Source organism: Carlito syrichta, unplaced genomic scaffold (genome assembly GCF_000164805.1).
Source record: "Carlito syrichta isolate Samal-C Ts95f unplaced genomic scaffold, Tarsius_syrichta-2.0.1 Scaffold307953, whole genome shotgun sequence".
NCBI classification, from domain to species: domain Eukaryota; kingdom Metazoa; phylum Chordata; class Mammalia; order Primates; family Tarsiidae; genus Carlito; species Carlito syrichta.
The window spans coordinates 226,070-247,061 of NW_007252049.1; the positions used below are offsets into that span (position 1 = coordinate 226,070).

General features: G+C 43.2%; 1 protein-coding gene across 1 annotated transcript in view; it reads left to right on the forward strand.

Moving 5' to 3' along the window:
• The window catches only part of CUNH16orf78 (chromosome unknown C16orf78 homolog), an 18,073-nt gene extending 7,318 nt beyond the window's left edge, over positions 1-10,755 (forward strand). The window contains exons 4-5 of the mRNA XM_008064724.1: positions 8,127-8,379; positions 10,554-10,755. Coding sequence (XP_008062915.1) covers positions 8,127-8,379; positions 10,554-10,755 — 455 coding nt within the window. The remainder of the gene's footprint in view (positions 1-8,126; positions 8,380-10,553) is intronic.
• Positions 10,756-20,992: the final 10,237 nt, after the last annotated feature.

The window sequence follows — 20,992 nt, forward strand, 5'->3', positions numbered from 1 at the left end:
AAAAAAAAAAAAAAAAAGAATGTCTGATTGCTTTCAGCCTTCATGGCTGCCACATTGGCCTTTCTAACTTATTTGCATCTTTATATAAAGTGAATTTCTTCATGACATCACCAAAGAAAATTAACAAAGTTCCAATAACTGACCCTAAAGCAATGCAGATCTACACAGTGACTGAAAAATAATTCAGAATAATCCTTTCAAAGAAATTCAGTGAACTATGAGAAAACACATAAACAACTAAATGAAACAGGAAAGCAATATCTGAACAAGGAGAGTTCAAAAAATAAATAACCATTAAAAAATACAAATTCTAGAACTGAAAAATACAATGTCTGAATTAAAAAATTTAATAAAGCACTTCAACAGCAGAAGAGTCAAGCAGAAGAATCAATGAACTCAAAGACATGTATTTTGAAATTTTCTAGTCAGAGGAGTGTTTGAAAGAATAAAGAAAGTCCATAACACTTATGGAACTCCACTAAGTGAAACAACATGCATTACAGAAGTACAAGAAGTAGGAGAGAGAGAGAAAGGGATAGAAAGTCTATCAAAAGAAATAATGGGGAGAGATATGGACATTCAGATTCATGATGCCCAAATATTCCCAAGTAGATTGAACACAAAAAGGTCAACACAAAAATGCATTGTAACTAAATTGTCAAAAGACAGACTTTTTAAAGTAACAGAAGAAAAGCAGTTTGTCACATACAAGGGAGTCTTCATAAGATTATTCGAATTTTTCTTAGCAGAATCCTTGCAGGTCTGGAGAAAGTGGAATGATAAATTCAAAATACTGAAAGAAAAAAAAACTGCCGACCAAGAATACTATACCCAATCAAGATTTTGGAAATGAAAGAGTAATAAAGATTTTGTCAAACAAATGAAAAATGAGGGGCTTCATCACCACTGGATCTGTCTTACAAGAAATACTAAAGGGAGTGCCTCAAGCAAAAATAAAAGAATACTAATTTTACAATATAAAACATAAAAATGTATAAAAGTAACTGGCAAAGGAAATATATAATCAAATTGAGAATTCTTTAATATTGTGATGGTGATGTATAAATCACTTTTAATTTTTCTATAAAAGTTAAAAATCAAATGTACTAAAATAATTGTAATTATACTAATCTATTAATAGTTACACAGTATAAAAATGTAAATTGTAATAGCAATAACCTCAAAGGAGGGGCAAAAGAATAATTTTTGAATGTATTCAAATTTAAGTTGCTACCGGTTTAAAATAGGATGCTGAAACTATAACATGTTTTATGTAAGTCTTATGGTAAACACAAAGAAAAAAACTGTAGTAAATACACAAAAGATTAAGAGGAAGAAATGAAAGCATACCACCACAAAAAAGTCATTAAATCACGAAAGATGACAGCAAGAGAGAAATAAACAAAGGAACTACAAAGCAGTCAAAAAACAATGAACAAAATGACAATACTTGCATACCTATCAATAATAACTTTAAATATAAATGGATTAAATGCTTCAATTTAAAGTAATCAAGTGACTGAATGGACAAAGAAACACACAAAACTAACCCAATTCACGCTGCCCATGAGAGTCTCACTTTAGCTTTAAAGACAAACACAGGCCAAAAGTGAAAGAAAGGGCAAAAATATTTTATGTAAATGGTAACCAAAAGAGAGCAGCACTGGTTATACTTATATTCAACAAAATAGACTTTAAGTCAGAAACTGTCACAAGAGAAAAAAAAAAGTTTATAATAATAAGCTGTCAGTTCACTAAGAAGACATAGCAATTGGCATATTTATGCACTCAACATCAGAGCATCCAAATGTGCAAAGCAAATATTACTAGAACTGAAAGGGGAAATCAACAGCAAAATAATAATAGCGGGGAACTTTACTACTGCACTCTTAAAGATGGCCAGGTCATCCAGATAGAAAATTCATAAAGAAACAGTGGATTTGAACAGCGCTATAGACCAAATGGGCCTAACAGATATATACACATTCTATCAGAATACACATTTTTCTCAAATGTACATGGAATATTCTCCAGGACAGATTATATATTGGGCTACAAAGCAAGTCTTAATAACTTCTGGAAGATTTAAATTAGATCAAGTATCTTTTCTGTCCACCATGATACAAAAGTAAAAATAACAAAAGAAAAATTAGAAAATTCAAAAATATGTGGAAATGAAACAGCACACTTCTGAAAATACAATAGTTTGAAGAAAATAGCAAAAAGAAAAATCTTTTTAAATCTCAAGATAAAAAGGGAAACACAACATGCTAAAACTCCTGAGATGCAGCAAAAGTAGCTCTAAGAGGCAAATGTGTATGTATAAATGCCTACATTAATAAAAATTAAAAATTTTACATAAACAGCGTAAGTTTGCACCTCAAAGTACTAGAAAAAGAATAAAGAATAGCTTATTTCTAAACAATTATTTAGAAATAAAATAAAGAAAAAATAGCTCAAAAGTAGCAAAAGGAAGGAAATAATAAAGGTTAGAGCAGAAATAAATGAAATAGAACTAGAAAAACAATAGAAAAGATCAATGAAGCTGATAGTTGGACTTTCTTGAAGAGAGAAACAAAATGAACAAACCTTTATTAACCTAACCAAAAAAGGGAAAAAACATAAATGAAAGGAGGGCTATTATCACTGATGCCACAGAGGTACAGAAGGTCATTAAGAGACTACTGTGAAGAATTATGCACCAAAATAATGAATAACCTGGGAGACAGAGATAAATTCCTTAACAAAATACAACTTACCAAGACTGAGTCATTAAGAAATAGAAAATCTGAGCACACCAGTAACAAGTTAGAAGTTTGGATCAGTAATAACAATAATAATTTTTTTTACAAAACTTCTCAACAAAGAAAAGTCCAGGACCTGAAGGCTTTACTGGTAAATTCTTCAAAACATTTAAAGAAGAATTAATTCCAGTCTTTCTCAAACTCTTCCAAAAAAAATTGAGAGAAGGGAATGCTTCCAAACCTCTTACAAGGCTAACATTATACATCATACTGATACCAAAGCCAGATAAAGGTACTACAAAAAATAAAAGAAAATTACAGGCCAAGATCTCTGATGAACTTAGATGAAAAAATTCTCCAAAAAAACCCCAGAAAACTGAATATGATACCACATTAAAAGTATCATATACCATAATAAAGTGGGACTTACCCCTGATATGCAAGAATGGTTCAGTACGTACAAATCAGTGTATAAATATATGTTCATATACCTCACCTTAACAGAACGAAGGATAAAAATCATACAATCATCAAATCAGTGCAGAAAAAGCATTAGACAGAACTCAACATCCTTTCCTGAAAAACACTCTGAACCAACTGGGTATAGAAGGAATGATCCAGCCCATATATAACAAGCCCACAGTTAACATCCTGTTCACTGGCGAGTTGTTGATGGGTAAATAAGACAAGGGAGCCCACTCTAACCACTTCTATTCAACCTAGTATTGGAAGTCCTAGCCAGAGCAATTAGGCAAGAGAAGGAAATAAAAGGCATTCACACTGGAAAATAAAAAGCAAAGCTGTCTTATCTTATTCTTATATACAGACTGCCCTGAAGATACCACTAAAAATCTGTTGGAACTAATAAGCAAATTCAGTAAAGTTGTATAATACAAAATCAATATTAAAGCATCAGTTCTGTTTCTTTGCACTAACAATCAGCTATATGAAAAGGAAATGAAGAAAGCATCGAAACAAGCATACCTTGGAATAAACTCAACCAAGGAAGCGAAAGATCTGTACACTGAAAATGATAAGCCACTGATGAAAGAAATTGAAGAAGACACAAATAAATAGATATCTCATGTTGACGCACTGGAATAATTAATATTGCAAATATCATTCTTCCCAAATCAATGCAATGTCTATCAGCATTCCAGTGGCATTTTTCACAATACTAGAAAAAACATTTATAAACTTTGTGTGAAAGCACAAAAGACTCTAAATAGCAAAAGCCATTTTAAGAAGAATAAAACTAGAGGTATAACATTGCTTAATTTCAAACCACAGTACAAAGATATAGTAGTCAAAATAGTTTGGTATTAGAATAAAAAACATATTTACCAATGAAACAGAATAGAGAACCCAGAAATAAATCCATGTGCCAAGAAGACATGATGAGGAAAGGATAGTATCTTCAATAAATGGAGTTTGGAAAACCCGACATGTACATGCAAAAGAGTGGAAGTGGATCCCCGACTTTACACCTCTTACAGAAACTGAATCTAAGTAGATTAAAGATTTTCATGAAAGACCTGAAACCTTAAAACTTCTCGAAGAAAACATGGGAAAAACTCTTTGACCCCAATCTTGGCAGTGAAAGTTGTATAATGCAAAATCAATATTAAAGAATCAATTCTGTTTCTTTACACTAACGATAAACACAGCCTACTGGAAATATAACCTACCTTTCAGCCACAAACCCAGGAATGTGGGGCACTTTTGTCCAAGAAGGTAGCCAGGACAGACTTCTAGAAAAAGACGCTGATGACCTAAATTCTTGATCTGGGTTCTCCGCTAATTAGCTATGGCATCTTGAGCATATGCCCTGATCTCCCTGATCCTCAGCATTCTCATTTGTTAAATGGATATGACATGGTTGTGAGTCTATAGTGCGTCCCCACCCCCCGGAAAGCCCTTGAATTTCTCCTGGAGCTTGTCACCCAACAAATGTTAGTTAATCTGTATAATTGTCATAACATTTTATATGGCTGCTATTCTTTCCTCCATGAGACCCACCTTGACACAGGAGAGGATCAGATGTTTCAGGAGAGACTATGGTCTTTTCTCTGAGGGATTCCCCATTTGTGTCAAAGAGGATGTGCAGCTCATGATCAAACACCAGCTATCACCATACACAAACAGGGACTGCTGTTGCTAAGGCTGCCTGACCCTCTCTCCTGTGGGGCCAACTCCATGCCAGGGCACAATGCGAGGCATAAAGAGTCCTAATTCAACAACTGACTCATTTTGAGACCTCGGGCAGGTCATGCTCTCTCTTTACACCACTGTCCTTGCATTTATATAATTGTAGGTATAGACTCATTCCCCTAGGCAAATCCTGGTAAAACTCCTAAGGTGTCAATGAAAGCTTGCAAGCTCACAGACACAAAGGAAAAATAACCAGATTGGCATCACCCTGAAAGTGGAATGGCTCATACAAGCTAGAGACTGAAGACCTGCCACCTCGAGATCTATATACAAAGCACTGTCAGACTGAGTGATATTTGCAGACCTAAAAATATTCAGGAATTTATTAGCCATGTATCCCTCCATCTGCAGGGATGGATTAGAGAGAGCAAAGGCACCAAATTGGAAAATAATTGATTCAAAAATCGAAATCTAGATACACACTTAAAATCAAAGATAGAGAAAGGTTGAAAAAAAAACAGGCACAGAAACAACAAGGAAATGCCAGCAGATGAGATGGAATTAAGGCTAAAAGAAACACGTAGGGTAAAGAAGGATGTTTTTTAAATATTAAAGAGAATGGGTAATAACCACAAATGTACATGCACCCAAAAATACACTAGCTAAATAGATAAAATAAGGACATTTAGAAATGCAAGGAAACCTGTTAAAAATACAATTATAGTGGGAAATTTTAATGTGCTTCTTTTTGAACCAAATAGATAGATGATAAAGACAATAGCAAGAAGTGCATAAAAGAATGAAACAATGCAATTAACAAACCATAACTTTACATCTGAATATAAAAACACACATTTTCTTTGGTCAAAGAATATTTACAAAAAATCTCCTGAATACTTCACCACAAAGAAAATATTAAATTCAAAAAAATACGACAGTGGGTTTCTGTAGTGTAGTGGTTAGCATGTTCCCTCACAAAAAAATGAAGATTTGGGAGCTACTTACATTATCCTAAGCCAATAATTAAAAATAAAATTAAAAGATACGTTTCAACTTAAAAACTGGAAATTAAGAAGCAAACACCTAAATTACTCTGTAACAAAGAAAATAACTAATGAAAATACACCTCTTTTATGCTAAAACCTATAGGATAGTGGCAAAATATATACTCAAAGAAAAATTTACAGTGAAAACTAAAAGCAAAAGTGATGGTTCTTATCTTTCTAAAACAAAATTTTTTTTAAAAACTAACACTTTTATTAATTTAATAAGTAGAAAAAAGAATTACTATGAAAAAGAATTAATTTGTTAAATATTGGCTTAGAATAATGAAATCAAGACAAAAGTAGTTAAAAGAATAAATCTAAAGATAGCATTTTTAAAAGCGAGTAATAAATAATATGAAGTTATCACAAGCCTTGTTTAAAAGACAAGTAAAATATGCAGGATGTTATATGAGAAAAGGATACATAAGCAAAGATAAGAAATTAAAGTATTGTAATAGAATACTCTGTCTCTAAACAGCATATTTGAAATAATTTCCTATCATATTATAGATTATTAGAAATGATACAATAAAGAGCAGAAAAGTTGAATAGAGCAATTTCTAGAGTGAAGTGTGAAAAACAATTAACATTTTTCCACTAAAAAAAGGCACTAGGACAAAAGGTTTCATACAAGATTCTAATTTTTTTTTTAGTCTAGGTATCACTGTCGTCCAGTTTAGAATATAATGATGGGATCACTGCTTACTGCAACCTCAACCTCCTGAGCTCAGGCAATCCTTCCAAGTAGCTGGATTCACCAGCACACACCACCACACCGTCTTTTTTTTTTTTAATTTTATAGAGACAAGTCTTGCTATGTTGCCTAGGCAGGTCTCAAACTCCTGCGCTCAAGTGATTCTCCTGCCTCAGCCTCCCAAAGTACTGGGATTATTGGTATGACCCACCATGCCCAGCTCATAATAGTAATATTATAATATTAAATATTATATCAAAAATTAAGCCAGTTTCACAATAATATAGATGGGAAAATCTTTTTAAAATTTAGTAAATACATTCAATGTATGAAAATATATCAAATATATGTCTGAAATTAACAAATGAGATTTATTGCAGCAAGTGAGAAGTGGTTCAATATCAGGACATCTAACAACAGAATTTATTACATTAACAAATTAAAGGAAAAGCCTTGTGATTATCTCAGTAGATGACAAAAAAAGCAACAAATAAAATCAAGCAGTTATCACCAATAAAATTCTATGTATACTGGGAATAAAACTGCTAAAATATTCTAAAACACATACCAAAAACAGTAGCAAATATTATTCTAAATGATGCAATACCAAAATCATTTTGATTAAAATCAGGAACACAATGGGCATAACCACTATCTTCATTACTGCATTATTTTAGAGGGTCTATCAAATGCAATATGTCAAGAAGAATATCTAATTTTGATGTATATTGGAAGGAAGATACTTTCATCTTCCCTTATATGATTGCATTTCTGCAAAATTCACAAAATTCTAAAGAGGAGTAAAATTTGCTATGGTTATTGGTATACTAGATAAATGTGGTTTTAAAAAAATAATAGACCTGTCTATATATTAGTCATACCAGTTAGATATGGAAATGAGAAGAGAATATTCTATTCCCCTAAATAAAAATGTGTAAAATACCTAGAAGGAAATTGAGCAAGAACAAAAAATTAAGGTCCCCAAGCTCTAGTCCAACAATACTTTATTCAGTACAAGTCCCATATTTGGGTCACATTAGTCACTCACCATTTCATGTCTTGTATTCATGCCTTTGCACATTCTGTTCCTCTGCCTACAATCTTTTCCTTCCTTTTCTAACTGGTGAAGCATTTGTCCTTTAAAACCCAGCTCAGAGCTTTCCTCCTCCAATGCCTTCCTGGCCTCATTTATTTTAGGATAACTCATTTACATTAGGAGAACTCCCTCTGGGGAGGAAAGAAAGAGTGAAAGAAGCAGAAGAGGGGAGGAGAAAAGGGGAGGGGGTTGGGAGGCCAGGAAGAAAGAAGGACAAATCAGAACTAAGCCAATGCTGAGAAGGAGAATCCTGCAGAAGCCTTGGAAAAGCCTCTTGGCTCCTAACAGGTGTATCTGAAGCCGGTGCACTCCTGCGGCCCTCATTCCCTTCCTGTCCACCCTGTCCCCCATCTCTCTCAAACTCTAACACCTTGATAACATCTGTCCAATTTCAGACTTAGATATCAAGGATGTCATCGCCCTGGAGTCCACTCTGCGGCCCAACCCATACCGTCGACAAAGCACTGTCTTAGATCCCAACCAGCAGGAGAATGTCTTTAACAAGAGGACGGCCCTCTTAAGGGACTGGTCCGGTAAGACAGCTGACACCGCTTATGAACGCAAGCTAAAGAGCCTCATGGAGAAAACCCCCGAGTCCAAGACTGAAACCATGAAAATGCTGAGGCCAGAGGAGGTGCTAAGCTGCCGGTGAGCAGCCCCAGGGGTGTAAGGAGTATTGGCAGGGATGGGGGTTGTCCTGGAGAAAAGGCCTGGAACACTGCATCTTGGGCTGGGAGGTAGGCTAAGTCTAAGATCAGGAGCAGGCTCAGTGTGGCTGAGCTCTGTTCTTTAGTCTCAAGGGACTGCTCTGGGGCCGAAGTCATTGGGTTTCCAGCAGCCCACCCACCAGAGGACCATCCCCTGTATGGCATGTCATTTTGGTCCTGCCATTTTGACATGACACCTTTGGACTATCCTTCCAATATTTCCATTTTCTTCACAATGGAAACCACATGTATTATTCAAAACTGAAAGAATGAGTTGTCTGTGGCCTTTTTTAAAAAGGAAATTCCCCTAAAATCCCTTGCATAATGGTAGTAAGTTGCTGGGGACGGTGGCCATCATCCTCAGTGGCTGCCTTCTGTGTGTTTGGAGTTTCAGACCTCAAAAAGATCTAAACACAGAGTGATATTGATATTTAATATCTACTGCTTTTACCAACGCATCACCCTTCTTACCCACTCTCTACTATTTATGAGGACCTGCTGGTTTTCTGCAACACCAAACAGCCTGGTTCCCCCCCACGCCCCCACAAAATCCAAGTATCCCCCTTCCTAGTCCAGTGTTATCCTTTACTGGAGAGATGTAACTAACAAAGTTCAGAAACTTCAGCAGAGAAATAGAAAAAACAGAATAATGTAGCCATGGTCATCCTTGTAAATCTGATAGCAGTAAACTCATCTATAGGTTTAAAAGGCCTCAAATGCCTGGCAAGCCAATGGCCCCTTGCAAAGTCTTGCTCTGCTCATCGATTGGCTGAGGGATGGAGGGTAGAATGGTTAACTGGCTTAAAACAAACAGGCGGAGACCCTGACTAACAGCACTGACTGGCTCGTTCAGTGACTGGATGACTTTGTCTATGGCTTTCAGATTGGCAGGGTAGTCTGGCCAACAGACAGCCTACCTGGGCTCCACAGGGGTGGGGGGGGATTTGGACTGGAAGGGGAAATCATATATGGAAAAATGGCATATGAAGCCACTTGAAACACATCCAAGAACAGGATGAAACTGTTCAGGATGGGATCATGATGAGTGCCCAGGGGACATATCCTCGGAGGCTGGGCTGGTTTTCAGGGAGGAAGGCATGAACTGCAGCTGGAGTCATCAGAGGAAAGGTAGTCTAGGTGTGAGAAGTGGTGATGGGGTCTGAGTTGGCCATAAGAGCAGGTAGGCTCTGGGAAGATCCAGAAGGAGAAGGGTGGCCGTTCCAACAGGCAGAAAACCAGGCAACATCAATACGCATCTCCTCGCCCATCATCCATAGCAAAGTAGCCAGCCGCTGGTGACCTGAGTAGGGGCCACTCCCTGTATTAAAGCTAGGGCCTGGGTCTGGGTTCATGGTGGAATAGGAGCTCTCTGGACAGAATGGCAGAGGTACTCCGGACCACACAATACAAATGGGATCAGTCCCATTCTTCAGTATCCATCAAAATGATGAGGTTAATATTTTAAATCAATGGCCTGATTTTGTGATTGTTTGGATATTATGATTAAAAGAAAATACTCACCTCCATTCCTACAACTTTGCTTAGCTGTTATTTCCACTGTCCTGTATTTTCCCAGCTGTTGGCACCTCTCAGAGTGTGCTCATGTGACAGTGATGAGACACATGACAATTCACATTCTGTTTTTCTGCCCCACGTGGCATATTGTCACAGCCATGGTGCACCTTCTTCCTCCTAATGCCATGTAATTATGGCATTTTAGTTAAGAGTCTTTGAAATGGGATTTTTCCATTCTCTGCCTAACCATTCCTCTGTGAATGAAATTACTCATTTGTTGTTGATGACCCCAAATCGGATATCTTTTATCCATGTAGCTTTTCTTTCCACTGACTTCTCTTCTTGAGATAAGTTGAGAACCTAAGTGGAGTCACTAAACCCATATAATGAATGTTTTTTCCTTTGGAGAGAACTGATTTCCAGAGTGCCAGAGGAGTTGTACCAGTATAAACTCCCACCACCACTGTCTTATAAGGTCTCTGTCAGCCAGTCCCTTGCAGAGAACCCACACTTAATGCTGTTCAAATCTAAACTCTCTTCAGTAAAGTCAGAAGCTATCGTGGCTCCGCCTCCGGCTGACCTTGGCCTTCTCTCACGCAGATACCTGAGGCTGTCCAAGAACAATATTCGGACCTTGCTCAAGCTATGCAAGGACGCAGGACTGACCGTGGACATCCACCCCCACATGGTCGAAGGGGATATCGATGCAAAGAAGGTGTTCGCCCAGATCTCCAATGTGGTTCCTCTGATGTCATCCCGGGGGTCACCCTCTAATGCACCACAAGTGGCCCTTCAGACTTAGTGCATCCCCTTCAGACAGGAACAATCAGAAAACAAGCCTAGACTGCATGCATCCCTGAGTCGATGTAAGCTTTGTGCTTGATGTCCACATCAGAGCTGACTTAGGAGAAATTTTCTCCCCACCAAAAGAAGACTTTAAGGGGCTTCTTAGAGAGGAAGTCTCAGAAGGCATGAGAAAAGGGGGCCCAGAGTCCCCAGATGGACTTCAGGTTGAGAGGCTGGCTGAGGACATATACCCTCCCCAACCCCCGAGCAGGCCCAGGCTCTGTTGGGGAGCTGGCCCCTTCTGTGGAGAGCGGGGAGCTGATCAAGCAATGAGGGGGGAGGACCATCAGCACACAGAAGCAAGGAGGGGAACCCTTGGGCGCTTGCAACCATAGGCTCCCTAGGGGGGCAGGAACACTTTCAGAGCTTGCAGATGCCTCAATAGCAATAAGTCCAGGACCTCATTATCACTTGAATAAGGGAAGTCATAAAGGGCAAGACACTTGCTCAGAGTCACACAGGTAAGAATGGCAGAACTAGGATGGAAACAGTGACCGCCCTGAGTCCCCTGCTCTGCCTTCTTTGATGGCTGTGGCGAATACCATGGGACTGTTCAGAGACAGGACCTACCCACCCTGGCATGTGTTCCATCAGAAGTACAAACCCATGCCTGTCTATCGCCAGTAGGTTAGATGCCCAGCTGTCCCACTTACTAGTGTGTGACTTTAGGCAAGTTACTCTACCTTGCTGTGCCTCTGATTCCTTGCCTGTCAAATGGGACTAACGATAGTATGTGCCGCTCAGGGATGCTGTGAAGAGTGAGTGAGAGCTTGCCTGTGAAGCGTGAAGTGCAGTCGCTGGTGCCTAAGAACCCCCAAAAATGTGAGCTGCTCTCACAGTCCCCAGGGTAGATGAGCAACTCACTTCCCAGCCCCTGCTGTTACAAAAGGCATCCTCAAAACTGGGCACTCAAGCCCTGCTGAAAAGCTGCTGATACCAGATTCATGTCACCTCATGGTAAGCCCAACATCTAATGGTCCCTGAGCCCTAAGAGCTAGTGCATATCCCAGCAGGCAGGACACTATGAAGATCACAGTCGTGCAGCCACTGCTCTGGCCAGGCCCAGGGAGCAGGTATCACTCTTGACTCCATGTGCTAAAACATCAGGATACTCCCTCATGTGCTTTTTACCTGTCCCCACTCACCCTGAGGTTTAAGGTGATTCCATCGGAGGTGAGTGGCTCTCTCCACCTGGAATCGCGGCCTTTGGGGCTCAGAGAGGAGTGCTGGAGGCTGCCAGGCCCATGCCAGCCCCCTTCAGGGGTACATGACCAGTAAGGAACAGGTGCCCCACAGAGGAGCCAGTGAGTGGAGGAGGTAGCTAGAGCACAGCCAGGCCCCAACCTGGTCCCCAGCAACTGGCCGCTTGTGTCTGAGTGACACTCTCCGTCTCTAGTAAATGCCTGTCTCGTTGGGAGAAATCGCTCTTCAGAAGGGGGAAGGGAGCATATTTTTTGAGCATCACCAAGGGTCAGGCACTTTGCCAATGTTACCTCAGTCAACGAACACCCACAGTCATCCTCAGAGGCGGGCACTTCGGCATGATAGATCCAGCAGTCGGGGTGGCCCAGCCAGTCGTGGACCTGCCCTGATATCCTCGCCTCTAGGAAGTCCTCTTCCATCAAATATGCCCCTCTCTTGGGGCAGTGTGAACCTGTTTCCTTTCTTTCAAGTCACTGGGAAAGGAGAAAAAAAGTCAGCCTTCATCGTCTAGTAAATATTCACATTCAGGGAGAACGAGTGATGAGGAACAAATTGAACAACAGATAAAATGGGCCTGGGAAGTTAAATGTCAGGCATATAAACCGTAGCAATGTAATGTGATGATGACCACTTAACCCTTTCATCTTCAGACTTGTATTTTTTTTCAGTTTTGTCATATTATTTAGTTTGAGTATCTCTCCTCTATCTTGACCACTTCCCTCTTTAAAATGCAATAACAAAAAATGGACCCAGAATAAGGCATGTGGCTGAATTTCTTTCTCATTGCCTGTAATAAGGACTGACTTCAAGGTGACATATAGATCTTATTTATTCATTTACTTTCTTTCCCTCCATCAATTGTATTATGTGACTGCTTGCTGTGGTCCACTAAGACCCCTGGATCCTTTCCTGCAGAGCTAGAGTCATACATACATCAGTTCCATTCTTCCACGGCTCACCAGAACCCCCAGGGAGGTGTTCAGGGAGAGGGAAGGCTAGCCCTTTTAATGACACAAAGAAGCCAGGGGAGGTGCCAACATCCCAGTCCTAATCGGAGCCCTCCTCCCTCGGAGGAGGAGTGTTCGGGATGATGGGCAGTAACATTTGAAATCCCAGCACTCCACTGTCTCCATGACATCCGCCCTCAGCGTCTCCAACCCAGCCCACATCCACTTTTCCCTTTCACAGGTTTAGATGCATGAGAGTCGGAGAGAGCAGATCTGGAGACCACCTAAGCCATTGGCTTCTGGTCCTCTACAACCCACCCTGATGCTCATCCACTACAGAGCTGCTGAGTGCCCACCAGGCCCTACGGGCGTACCAGGGATGCAGTTGTTAGGAAGACTTTGTCCTGGCCATGTGGGGCTTACGGTCCTGAAGACGGGGAGTAACCAGTGAATCGAAGCACAGTGAAGAAGTACAGTGAAGGGATTCCAAATTCATGAGAGGACCGGGGAGGAAGACCCACACCACGGGCTGGGAACAGGGAGGATAGAAAGTTTCTTGAAATAAGAGACTTCTACTGCAAAACTTTTAAGGATGCATAGGGATTGCCAGGATCTTTGTGCAGGAGGAAGGCAGGCAGAGAAATAGGCAGGGACAGCATGGCATGTGGGAGAACCAGCAGGCAGCTTGGTCTGGACTAGCGGGACAGTTAACAGGGTGCACAGTGGCAAGAGATACCAAGCGCAAAGCATTTGTAAGCTGCTTTGCGCAGGTGTTTCCTCTTTGGGGCTGTCATTCATTCACAGAGCAAATATTTATCAAGCAACTACTATGTGCCAGAAACTGTTATAACGACCAGGGATGCAGCGATGGACAAAAACACACATTCTTGTCCTTCATGGAGTTTACATTCCAAGTTGGAGAGACAAATGGCATGCATGTCAGCAAAAGATGATTTGCAAGTAATGAGAAGATTTAAACAGGGTGGAATGGAAGAAGACACCTGGGCAAAGGGTAGGCAAGGATGGCATTAGCGTGGTGAGGGCAGGCCTCTTGGGGAATGTCAGAGTTGATACTTGAGGGAGGCAGCCATGTGCAGATCCAAGAGGGATTGTTCCAGTGGAGGGGACAGCAAAAGGACAGGCGTGTTCATGGGACTTGAAGGAAGGTCCATGTAGCTGCAGCAGAGTCAGGAAAGGGGAAGGTTGGGGAAACTGGTCAAGCCAGGCCTTGGAAGCCATGGCCCAGAGTTTGGGGCTCAGTCTAGTTGCAACAGGAAACCAAAATGGAAGGTGATAATAGAGGAGAGAGCCCTCCAGTTTCTGAGAGGAGAAAATATTCTGAGAAGGGAAGGAAAGCCTAGAGATGCATTAAAGAGGTCTATCAGTTAGCTGTGGCTGTGTAACAAATTATCCCCAAAATATAGTTTGTTTGTGTATTTATTTATTTATTTATTTATTTATTTATTTATTTATTTTGAGTTGGAGTCACCCAGACTGGAGTGCAGTGGCCTCGACCTGCTGGACTCTGGCGATCCTTCCGCCCCAGCCTTCCGAGTAGTCGGCATTACAGGCGCGCTACCACGCCCAGCTGATTTTTTGATTTATTGTAGAGATGAGGTCTCGCTGCCCAGGCGGGTCTCGAACCCGCGGGCTCAGGCAATCCACTCACCTCAGCCTCCCAAAGTGTTTTTATTTTAAAGATGTGGGGTACAATTCAGAGTTAGATACATAAGTGGTCATCATACAAGTGAAGTTTTGGCCTCCCCTTGGTCCCTACTTTGCCTGGTTTGAGATTGAGTACTCTTACTGTACTCCCCACCCCTCCAGGCAGTGTCCCACTACTGCCATTCCCTTTCTTATAGTATCCATTGAAAGTGAACTGGGTAAAGAAAATGTGGTACATATACACGATGAAATATCACGCAGTCATAAAGAAAAACAAAATTATGGACTTCGCAGCAACTTGGATGGATTTAAGTCTATAAAACTCAGTGATCTGCCACAGAAACAAAGATCTGAGTACTACATGTCCTCACTCATAAGCGGACCCTGAACATTTATCATAATATAGTTTAAAACAACACAACTTCTCATGAGTCCACAGTCAGTTGAGCAGCTCTGCTGATCTTGGACAGGCTCCGCTGACCTCAGCTGGGCTCATGTGTCAGTAGTGAGGTAGTGGGTTAGCTGGGGACTGGCTGGTTTCTGCTCCATGCAGGTCATCCTCCAACAACAGGCTAAGTCGGGCTGGATCTCATGGTGAACGCAGCGTACCAGGACATGCAAAGATCTCTCGAGGCCTGGGCTCAGAACTGGCACATGGCCCCTCTCACCTTGCTCTAGTCCACAGCGGCCCACGCAAGTCCCAAAATCAGCTTAGATTACAGAGAGAAGGAGAGACAGAATCCCTTGCAAAGCTCTGGGCCGCAGGGAAGAGTGAAGGACAGCAGCCGTTTCTGCGATTGGCCCACCGCACGAGGCTACGGTGTAGCACACGCAAGAGAAGCTGGAGGCTGAGCATAGGGTGATCGTGGTAGAAGCCAAGAACTGAAAACACACTTTGAAGGTAGAGCTGAAGGAATCTGTCACTGGGTGGTTCAGGCCATGAGGGAGAAGGCTGGGAAGGGTCCTGGAGTCATTAATCAGCCTGAGTGACAGTCTGATGTGCCAGGAAAGGAGGCGGGAAGAGCAGAGAGCAAGGCAGGACCGAGAGTTCTGCCGGGTCTGGCCGGCTGGGAGGTGCCGTCCGCGCCATCAGCATCCGCCGTAGCCCAGGGCTCCGCGGAACACAGAGACAGGTATGCAGCAGGAGAGTGACATAGGGCTGGCAGGTTGTTGGAGGAGCAAACCCACAGACAGGGTGTGTTTGTCCCAGAGCGGCCGTGACAAAGTACAACTGGTGGTCAAACACAGCAGATTGATTTTCTCACAGTTCTGGAGACTAGAAGTTCAAAATCACGGAGCTGGCAGGCTTGCTCCCTCCCAGACCTCACGAGGAGAATCTTTCCTCATCTCCTCCAGCGTCTGGTGGCCCCAGGTGTTCCTCGGCTTGTGACAACACAACTCCGGTCTCTGACTCATCTTCGCATAACTGTCTTCTTCGTGTGTCTCTGGCTCTTCCTCGTATAAGGACACCAGTCATATTAAATTAGGGCCCACCCTAATGACCTTAATCTGATTATGCCTGCAAAGACCCTCTTCTGGATAAGGTCGCATTCCCAGGCACCAGGGTTTAGAACTTCAACATAGCCTTTGGGGGGACATAGTTCAAACCATAACAGAGAGACCAAAGGAACTGGGGACCCAGAGAGGAACAGCGTGCTCCCCAAGATCCCCCTGAGTTCGTGGCAGAGTTGCCACTGAAACCCACACGCCTGGTACCAAACTGCCCTGCTCCTCTCTGCCCAGGAAAGTGCCAGAAGCCCTGGAGGCAGACCCATCCCACTGCCCCTCCACTGGTGCATTTCACCCAGGCCTAGGAGAGATTCTCCCCAGCGCCTCTAGGTCCTGTTCCTAGACTTGCTCAGCAACAAGAAAACCCTTTTCACAAGATCATTTTAGCAGGAAGCCTGACGTCAGCCCCTGCTGAGCAGAGTGTCACGCCCTCCAGGAGCCTGGGGTGGGGGCAAGAACCTGCTGTGGAAGCCCACCTCTCAGACCCCAGATGCACCTGCAGGCTCCCTGGGGCTCAGCGTGAACTGGAAAGGAGAAGGGGATGCATGCGGAAATCTTGCCCTCTCAAAACTGACGGGGCTATGTGGCATCCTCTGGGGGTCCACAGGCTTTTGTGCTTGGACCCCACAGGCACCAGGAGCCTCAGATTCAGCTCCCTGACATTCTGAGCAAATGAGCCCACCGTGAGCCCCGAGATTCATAGAGAGCACTAAGAAAGGACCACTCATCAGACAACCCAAACCAGGCCCGTGGGTAGAGGCACCACCTGCAGCACCATCTACACCCACGTTCTACCTGCTCTGAGATCACCTCACGGGTAGTTCAAGTCCACCACACTCCCTAAAAGACTTATCGCCAGATTCGGAAACAAACACATGCACCAGAAACAGATTCACACACGTGCAATCCCCTGGTTTATGGCAAAGGTGACACTGCAGTGCAGTGAGGAAAAGATGCCCTTTCCAATCAATCAGGCTGGTCAATTAAATATCCATATGGAAAAATACTGACCCTCTGCCTCCCGCCATATGCAAAAATCAATTCCAGATGGATGCAGATGGTGGAGGCTCTTAGAAGAATTGTAGAAGACAATCTCCACGACCTTGGGCTAGGCAAAAAAAAAAAGAAAATCTTGAATACAATGAAATAAAACAACTAATGGATGATATTCTATTCGAATTAAGCATTTTTACACATCAAAGACATCCCTAAGTGAGTAAAAAGGCAAGTGATCCAGGTAAGACAAGACACGAAGGCCACGTCATGTATTTTTAACTCCCACACATCAGTAAGAAAAAGAAAGTTTACTCAGAAAAATGGGCAAAAGTCTTGTATAGTTGAGCACTTCGCAAGAGAGGTCAGGGGACCGATACACATCAGAAATGCCGTGCGTCATCAGGATACGCAAGTTGTAAAACACAGCATGGTTCCAGCCACTGCAGCAGAATGGCCATGGGCACGGGTGGGAATGTGGAGCACAGAACTCCCACACACTCCAGGGTGACCGCAGGCTGGCACAGGCACTCTGGAAAACTGGCAGTGTCTATGAAGGCTGAGCCTACACCACAGCGTGTCACTTGGTACACATAAGCGTACACGCTCAACACAGTCGTACGCACATGTGCACAGCAGACAGGCGCTCGATGTTCACGGCAGCGATATTCAACGTAGCCCAAAATCTGGAAGCCTCTCAAATATCCACCAACAGTACAAAAGACAACTTGCCTATGTTCAGACAATAGAATACAGTATAAAAACAAGAATGAACAAGCAGTATGGATGAATCCTACAAACAGCATTGTGCAAAAGGAGACGAATTCAAAAAAGAACACCTGCGTGGTTCTCTTTATACCCAAACCCAGGCAAAAATCAACCTACTGTGTTAGAAGTCAGTACAGTGGCTACCCTTGGAGAGTCAGTGAACTTGGGGCTTAGCCTTTTATGTAGGTACCTTGTACTTTAGTTAAAAGAACACTTAAAAAATAAGTATTTCTGTAAAAAAAAAAAAATTCTGGCTTTATTTATTTAGAAAACCAATCAGCAGGATCCTCAAAAGTGAAGCTACTCAAGCTTCTTCCACCTTCTATGAACCATTCAGAAAAACAGGTCTCTCAATAGAAAAAATGGACAGAAGTCTCATATAGCATGGGCACTTCATAGAAGAGCTCAGCCGAGTGACCAACCAACAAGAAACCTCCCTAGTTATCCCCTCTTAGAAACCTGAGTCCCTAGGTCCTGGACCACGTCCTCCAGGTGTGCAGTATCGGTGTCTGTGGCAGAGTGTGGCCTCCTGCCTTGACAGACCCTTGCTTGGGCCTCACCGGCTGGGGTCATTTCCCCTTGTCCTTCCCTCCCCAGCGTCAGTTCCCTCCCAGGACCACCAGGTGGGGCTCGATCCCAGCAGAAGACTGCTCTCCTGCCGGCACCCACGACGTCCGACCTGGGCCGGCAGCCCATCCAAGGGGTAGCTGGGCCCTCCAGCCCGAGTCCAGCTACTCACAAACACATTCTAAGGCTCCAGTTCTCTCCCCCCCGAAAGCGGAAGAAGTGCAAGTTAAAACAGCAATGAGGCACCACTTAATTAGACTGAAAACTCTTGGAAAGCAAGGGCCTGCCGTTGCGGGCAGACACGATAGCGAAAGAGGCATCATCCTCGAGGCGGGTGGCGCGGGCTGTGGTGGCCACTCGTGGCTGAGTTGCACACAGACGTTTCCATGACGAGCAAGCATCCCACTCTGGGTGTGCATTCCAAAGGTCTATCCCAGGAGATACATTGATGGACATTTGCCTCAATATTGACAGAAATGTCCAGGTGCTGTGGCTGCCCACATCTGGCAAGGTAGGTGAAAACATGGGAAACAGGATGAGGAGTAACACCCTAGCCTGCCAAACCAAAAGTACAACAACACACTGCTTACAGGAACATGTGTCAATGCATTTGGACAGCTGGAATGGAACTATAGCAGGAGGGAGGAGAATAAAACGTAGGAGAGAACACCAGGTCTCTGGGGTTGGGCATGAAAAGAAGAATCTGAGGAAAGTCTCAGGAGTTTCTAGTACTTAGTGGACACCCAAGAAACTTTTATGCCTTTATGTGCTGGTATTTTTTAGTTCCTGTGTGTCAGGCAGTGTACCAGGATCAGTAATACAATCATGAACACAATAGATCAGAAAGAAAAGTCCCTGTCATTCTAGTCATCTTAAACCTGATTTCACAAATTTGGGTATAAAGAAAATGGCATGGGCTCCTAAATCAAATTACCGTAAATCCGATTTTGAGTCCGTTGTGCTGGACTGGTGTGAAGTTCAATGTTCATCCTTAGTGGGGCTCCCTCTCTCACACCCCCAAGTTCCCGGGACATGACACAGAGCAGGACACTGGGTATGCGGGATTCCCAGCATCGAGCACCAGGCTACACTGGTCACTACTAAATTGCTAGAGGCCACAGCCTATAGCCCACAAAAACCCCAAAGTTCCCAAAGATGGACAGCTCATTTGGGTCTGTACCCAGCCAGCTCAAAGGTTTCTACAGGGAGATCTCATGGCTGCAGTTCTGCTCCTGAAGGGGCCATGTGGCCACCCAGAGCAAGGACTGTGTCTCTGCCCCAGCCCATGCCATGCTCTTTCTGCTGGGGCTCATGCCTTCCTCACCACACATCTCACCTCAGAAAGCACGGGCTTCTAGACCCACACAGACACCTTCTGCTCCTGGCCTGGCCACAGCACCTTCCTGTGGCTGGCAGGCAAGCACGGAGCCACGCTCTTTGTGGAAGGCAGGCAAAGGAGGAAGGACAAATTCTGAGACTTCTAAATTCCTCTCCGAGAGTAGGAGTAACACACAAGTCAAAATCTCAGTGAATAGCCCTGATATCACTCAAATTTCTAGATGTTTAATTTATTCAACATGCAATGGCTGAGCACGTAATGAATGACGTGTGTTCTAGGTGCCCAGTGGGCCTGGGATGGGTGTGTGGCTGTTGATAGCACTCTGAAGATAATGTTAGCCATGGCTGTACCTAACTGTGGCAAAAAAAGGAAAACATATATGCTTGCATATGTATATATATGTGTGTGTGTGTGTGGATGTGTATATACATATTTGTATGTGTTTATATATGTGTTTATGCTTATACATGTACGTGTAATGTCAAGTAGTTTCTGGAATCAGCCCAACCATTTCCTGGTCTAGTATCTCTGCTCAAGATACAAATTTTGGGTCTCATTGTCCCCCCAATGGTCAGAGACCCCATCCCATGGCCCATCAAGGATGGAGCACCTTGAGTGGTGGTCCCACCAAGGCCACACAGAAGGAGAAGGACAGTTCCCAAAGAGAAAATGAGTTATCTATTACTTATTTGAACCCCCAGAGTCTGTTTTTCCTCAGGTTGTCCCCACTCTGGCCAGTGAAGCCTGCCTAATGCAGGCTTCTTAGTTATCTATTGCTGGGTAATCATTTCTCCCCAAACAATAAGAAACAGTCATCATCTCACAGTCTCTATGGACCAGAAAGTCAGGAGTGGCGTGGCTGGGTGGTTCTGGCTCAGGGTCTCTCATGAGGCTACCATCAAGCCATCAGCGGAGCTGCAGTCATCCAGGGGCCCGGCAGCTGGGCTGGCTGGAAGAACTGCTTCCAAGCAGCTCAGTCTCATGGCTGGCTAGTCGGTGCTGGCTGTTGGCTGGAGGCTTGTGTTCCTCTCATAAGGGCCTCCCACAAGGCTGCTTGAGTGTCCTGACAACATGGCGTCTAGCTTCCTCAGAGCAGCCAGCCCCCACGGGAACAGGCAGAAGCTGGAGGGCCTTTCTGCTCTTGCCTCGGAAGTCACACACCATCACCTCCACAGTGTCCTGTTGTCACACAGCTCAGCCCT